The sequence below is a fragment of the Saccopteryx leptura genome, chromosome 6 (genome assembly GCF_036850995.1).
Source record: "Saccopteryx leptura isolate mSacLep1 chromosome 6, mSacLep1_pri_phased_curated, whole genome shotgun sequence".
Lineage (NCBI taxonomy): Eukaryota > Metazoa > Chordata > Mammalia > Chiroptera > Emballonuridae > Saccopteryx > Saccopteryx leptura.
In genome coordinates this window covers 70,800,065-70,806,064 of record NC_089508.1, presented here as the reverse complement: position 1 = coordinate 70,806,064, position 6,000 = coordinate 70,800,065, and the positions used below count along the sequence as shown (strand labels likewise).

The 6,000-nt window shown below is 40.1% G+C and overlaps 1 protein-coding gene across 2 annotated transcripts in view; it reads right to left on the bottom strand.

The window, feature by feature from the left end:
- Positions 1 to 678: 678 nt before the first annotated feature.
- SECISBP2L (SECIS binding protein 2 like) overlaps positions 679 to 6,000 on the bottom strand; it is a 62,509-nt gene continuing 57,187 nt past the window's right edge. For both annotated transcript variants that reach the window (XM_066342282.1, XM_066342283.1), the window contains exon 18: positions 679 to 1,748. In XM_066342282.1, coding sequence (XP_066198379.1) covers positions 1,066 to 1,748 — 683 coding nt within the window. In that variant the 3' untranslated portion in view covers positions 679 to 1,065. The remainder of the gene's footprint in view (positions 1,749 to 6,000) is intronic.

The window sequence follows — 6,000 nt, the reverse complement described above, 5'->3', positions numbered from 1 at the left end:
GCTAGCTCTATTCATGGTGGCCCCTCTGCTAGCCTAGGTATCGGAGGCTCTGTTTTAGCCCATCCCCACTCTGATCGATTACAACGATCAGTTCCTCCTGAAACAAACATTTGTGGACCAAAAAAAAGTTGCATCAATTCTTAACACAAAACACTCAGTGAACTTAGTTATGCTCAGTGTTTTTTCTGTTTTTTTTTTTAAAGTTTTCTAACTCTACTGCCAATTCTTTTTTAAAGAAGCCCAAACGTTTCAGCCAGTTTAGAGCGAGAAAAGCATTGTCTTGAAGCAAACATTGATAACTGCGCCTATCTTTAGAACCTTGATCTTTAATTTTCAAAATGACTCTTTCTTTTCTTTTTTTTTTTTTTTTTTTTTTTTCATTTTTCTGAAGCTGGAAATAGGGAGAGACAGTCAGACAGACTCCCGCATGCGCCCGACCGGGATCCACCCGGCACGCCCACCATGGGGCAACGCTCTGCCCACCAGGGGGCGATGCTCTGCCCATCCTGGGCATCGCCATGTTGCGACCAGAGCCACTCTAGTGCCTGAGGCAGAGGCCACAGAGCCATGCCCAGCGCCCGGGCCATCTTTGCTCCAGTGGAGCCTTGGCTGTGGGAGGGGAAGAGAGAGACAGAGAGGAAACCACGGCGGAGGTGTGGAGAAGCAAATGGGCGCTTCTCCTGTGTGCCCTGGCCGGGAATCGAACCCGGGTCCTCCGCACGCTAGGCCGACGCTCTACCGCTGAGCCAACCGGCCAGGGCCTCAAAATGACTCTTAACTATTTTAAATTTATCTTTTTTAAAACTTAGTCTTGTTCTTTTTTAAAATCATTATTTTTCATAACAAAATAAGCTGAAACAATTCTGAATTATCCACAGTTTTTAGACACTTAGATGCTAATTAAAAGCTAATGCTCTAGATCATAACAAAACAAGTAAAAGCTACAAAAATATTTCTGTCAGGAATTACATATATTAAATCTTGGACAGTGCATTGAGACGTAGCACAGAAGATCATGGCTGTAACCCTTCCACAGTTGGAGCTAGAAAGCTGACGTTTCCTGAGTTAAAGAGCTGGGGGTGCATAATTAGAATCGGAACGCTCGCAGCTCAGAGCGCTGCAGCTGCCGGGCTTCTGCTGCTCCGGCCTTCCCTGGGGGTCAGCAGTCCAAGCCTCGCTGTCCATCCCTGGCTCCAGCATCTCAGGCGCCTCCGCTTCCTCTTCCCCACTTTGCTCTGCGTTGTCTTCCTCGGAACCGTTAAAGGTCTTCCCAAGCTGAAGAGTTTCCATCGTTCTCTGGGTTTCAGAGACCCAAGACTCAATTCTACTGTTGAGCTGTACTTCTACAGATATGGGTTCATGAGTATAATCTTCCTCCTCTTCTTCCTCTTCATCCTCCTCTTCCTCAAGCATGCCAGGTACAAGAGTGCTGGTGGTGCTAGTGATGGAGGAATTCAAAATATCTCGGCAACTGCCGTCCAGAGAGCCGGTCTCAGTGCTCTGCTGGGAGGCCCACTCCAGGTCATCCGGCTTCACTTCCTCCTTGTCGCCCACGGCCGCCTTCCCGGGGTTTGTGGCTGAGGTAGTGCTGCAGGCAGCCACTGAGGGTGGCTGCTTACCAACAGGGGCTGTGTCAAGTGGAAGTCTGCTGGATTTTTCAGATGTGCTGTGTTTAAAGGAAACCTCTTTCTCATTTTCTGAAGTTTCCAGTCCATCTGAAGTTTCCACCATGTTCCTCCAATTTGTTTCTGCAAATATCAAAAGATGTTTAACAAACCAGAACACTGTTCCATAACCATGCCACCCATAAAAGAGGAAAGAACAAACCACAGAAATTTAATGGCTCACTAATTGATTGGAAAAACTAAAAGATTGTTCGAGTACTAGTTTAAATGTTATAAAGATAAAACAATTCTCAAAAATGTGTATGTTAGATAAAAAAGGAGGCAAAAATAAGTATATTAATGCCTGAGAATGCAAAAAATCTTCTATCAATAAGAGCTTGCTGATGCTCATACATAATATTCACGTATTCATGAAAATCAATAAACTGCCTAGCTGTTTTTGGACTTGATGTAAACTGGCTCAAGGACCCCTAAGCCAGTATACATCACAGATGGCAGAGCCACGCTGTCCAGCAGAACCAGTTCTGATTTGAAGGTTTGTACCATGCTCCCTTAGCAAGTTAGCGAAGTGCTGTCTTACTATGTTCCCATACAAGCGCTGTCTTCTGGCTTTTAACAGGACTGGTGTTTCTATGCTTTTACACAAAGAAACATCAATGCATTTCCAACATTTGTGAAAATATGTTTTATAATAAACATGGCTTGGCTTATCAAGTGACTTCAAGCACCAAAATAAGTATTATTATATATTATACAATGGTAAGAAATTCAAATTATTTTTAATGACAGTTTAGAGTTAAAAATGTAGTAGAAATCAGAAGAAAATAAACAGCCTTCCAACCTCTTGATTTTATTTCCTATTTTCTATTTTTTCATTTTATTTTTTTATTATTGAAGTATAATTGACATATATTATATTACCTTCAGGTATACAACATTACAATTTGATATTTGTACATACTGCAAATTGATCACCGCAGTAAGTCTAGTTAACATACATCACCACACATAATTACTCTTGTGATGAGGGCTTTTAAAATCTACTCTCCTGGCAACAACACGCAATAACATATTATTAACTATAGTCACCATGCTATAAATTATATTCCCATGACTTATTTTATAACTGGAGGTCTGTGCCTTGGGACTCCTTTATACATTTTGCCCAGCCTCCTTCTCTGGCATCCACCAATCTGTTCCTGGTACCTATGATCTTGTTTTTTGGGTTTTTTGTTGTTGTTATTTTGTGCTTATAGATTCCACATATAAGTGAGATCATACAGTATTTGTCTTTTTCTATCTGACTTATTTCACTTAGCATTATGCCCTCCGTGTTGTTGCAAACAGCAAGGCTTCTTTCTTTTTCAGAGCTGAATATTCCACTGTATATATAAATATACCACATCTCCTTTATGCATTCATCCAATGATGAACACTTAGTTTGTTTCCTCTTCCTCATCTTGACTATGTAAATAATAATGCAATGAACATGAGGGTGCATATATCTTTATGAGTTAGTATTTCTGTTTCGTTTAGATAAATACCCAGAAGTAAAACTGCTGAAACATATGACTGTTCTATTTTTATTTCTATTTATTTATTTAAGATTTTCTTATTGATTTTAGATAGAAGATATATGGAGAAAGGTGGGGGGAGGAGCGAGAAGCATCAACTGCTAATAGTTGCTTCTCATATGTGCCTTGATCGGGCAAGCTGGCGTTTCAAACTGGCACCTCAGCGTTCCAGGTCAATCTTTATCCACTGTGCCACCACAGGCCAGGCATGACCGTTCTATTTTTAATATCTAAAGGAACCTCCATACTGTTTTCCATACTGGCTGTGCCAATTTACATTTCCACAAAGAGCACCCAAGGATTCCCTTTGCTCCATATTAACATCTGTTAACTTTTTTTTTTGTCTCTTTGATAACTGCCATTCTAACAGGTGTGAAGTAATATCTCATTGTGGTTTTGATCTGCATTTCACTGATGATTAGTGTCCTATGGTGAGCATCTTTCATGTACCTGCTAACCATCTGTATGTCTTCTTTGGAAAAATATCCATGTAGATCCTGCACACATTTTTTAATCTTTTTTTTCTTTGCTATTGAATTGTATGAGCTCTTTATATTTTTTAAATATTAACCCCTTATTGGACATATGATTTGCAAATATTTCCTCCAATTCAGTAGGTTGTTTTTTCATTTTTAGGTGGTTAGTTTCCTTTGCCATGCAGAAGCTTTTAGTTTGATGTAGTTTCACCTTATTTTTGTTTTATTTTTAAATTTTATTTATTGATCTTAGAGAAGGCAAAGAGAAAAAGAAACATCTATTTGTTGTTCCACTTATTTGTGCATTCACTGGTTGATTCTTGCATGTGCCCTGACAGGATATCAAACCTACAACCTTAATGTACCAGATGATGCTATAACCAGCTGAGCTATCTGGCCAAGGCTTTTTTTTTTTTTTAAATAAAAATCCTCCTCTTTTTGCACTGTAGCTGCTATTACATTTTATAGGTATAATGACCAAGCTATAGTAATAAAGCAAGCCTATTCATATTAATATATTCAACTTGACTGTCACCTATCAACTACAAAATACAGACCAAATCCTGGCCAGGTAGGTCAGTGGATTAGAGCGTCATCCCAATATGCCAAGGCTGCGGGTTCGATCCCTGGTCTAGGCTCATAAAAGAATCAACCAATGAATGTATTAAATAAGTGGAACAACAAACTGCTGTTTCTGTCTCTCTCTCTCTCTCTCTCTAAAATCAATAATAAAAAAAATAATACAGACCATGTTTTTGGTACTTGAAAACAGGGCAGAGTTTGAAACATCATTTTCTGCAGCTACTTCAAAGTGTAAAAGGTCTTTTCTCCTCTCTCTCCTACTTTATGAAAAAAATGTTTCCTTCTCCTCCTGTATTCTCATTCTGTTAGTAACACCATCTTTTTCACAGGCACAAAGCAGAAGCAATCTTATAGTAATCCTTCACCTAATCTTTCTCTCTTACAGTATGCCTTCATTTCACTGACCTCCTGAGTGTGCATGTCACCTCCAGCTCAAAACTACTCATCTTGGCCATACTGCCTTGGCTTAAGCTTTCTTTACCTTGCTATACATCTACAATATCTTACTGATTGGTTTTGTGTACTGATCACATCACTGCCTAACGGGCTTTCTATTACCCTATTAATCCAAACTCCTTAGCTTGCCAGGCCAAGCCCTTCATGTGTGACCTTTCACTACCTTCTGGTCCCACTCATTTTGAGCCCAAGCCATTCATTTTGTGCTCAGGATCACACTGATTTCTCACTGCCCCCAGAAGTCATGCTCTTTTTATCTGATTTCTTGCTTTGCACAAGCTGTCCCTTCTGTGTTTCCTCCTGTACCTTTCAGATTTCTACTTATTCTTGATGACCTCTCTCAAATGTCAGCTGCTTAGTAAAGCCCTTACTGGCTTTCCTAAGAGAGACAGTCACTAACCTGACCTCCAACAACACTTTTTGCATATATAGTGCTAATGAATTGCTTTGTGTTTGCTGTTCACCCCCTCTTCCCTCCTCACTCCAGCTCCTGCTCATCTGTGTGTCCCTATGATTGGCATATAATAAGAATTGGGGAGAACCTTATAAAATAAAAATATTCACACATATGTTATTAAAAAAAAAAACTTTAAAAAGGCATAAAACAATTTAAAATTTCAGTTGCATATTTACATTTCCTTCCAACAATTTTTTCCTCCTTTAAAAGGAACTATAAGAGTTGACTTGGGGTCTTGGAGAAGTCTCACCTCTCCCTTGACAGTAAGTCAAGGGACAGGAGAAAGGAAAGAGGTCAGGATCTAGTTAGAGCAGGGCTGACCTCTCTCAAGACTTAGTCTTGGGCACTCACCCACTAGGTAGGTGAGCAGAAAGCCACCTTTGGAAAGGAAAGGGAGATACCACTTTGGAAACAGAGACAAGAAACTGTGCAACTTAGGCATCAAGAGTCCTGTCACAGTGTGTGGTGGTTACCAGGGGTGGGGGGAGGGAGGACGGGGGAGAGTTAGGGGGAGGGGGAGGGGCACAGAGAATTAGATAGAGGGTGGCGAAGGACAATCTGACTTTGGGCGAGGGGTATGCAACATAATTTAATGACAAGGTAACCTAGACAGGTTTTCTTTGAATATATGTACCCTGATTTATTAATGTCATCCCATTACCATTAATAAAAATTTATTAAAAAAAAAAAAAAAAAAAAAAAAAAAGAGTCCTGTCACAATGATCAAAGAGCCACTGAGATCACATATCCACAGGGGAGGGCCCAGGCTCCCACCTTAAAGTAATAGGTGAAGCTTGATTAACAACCGATGAGCACACAAACACAGAACA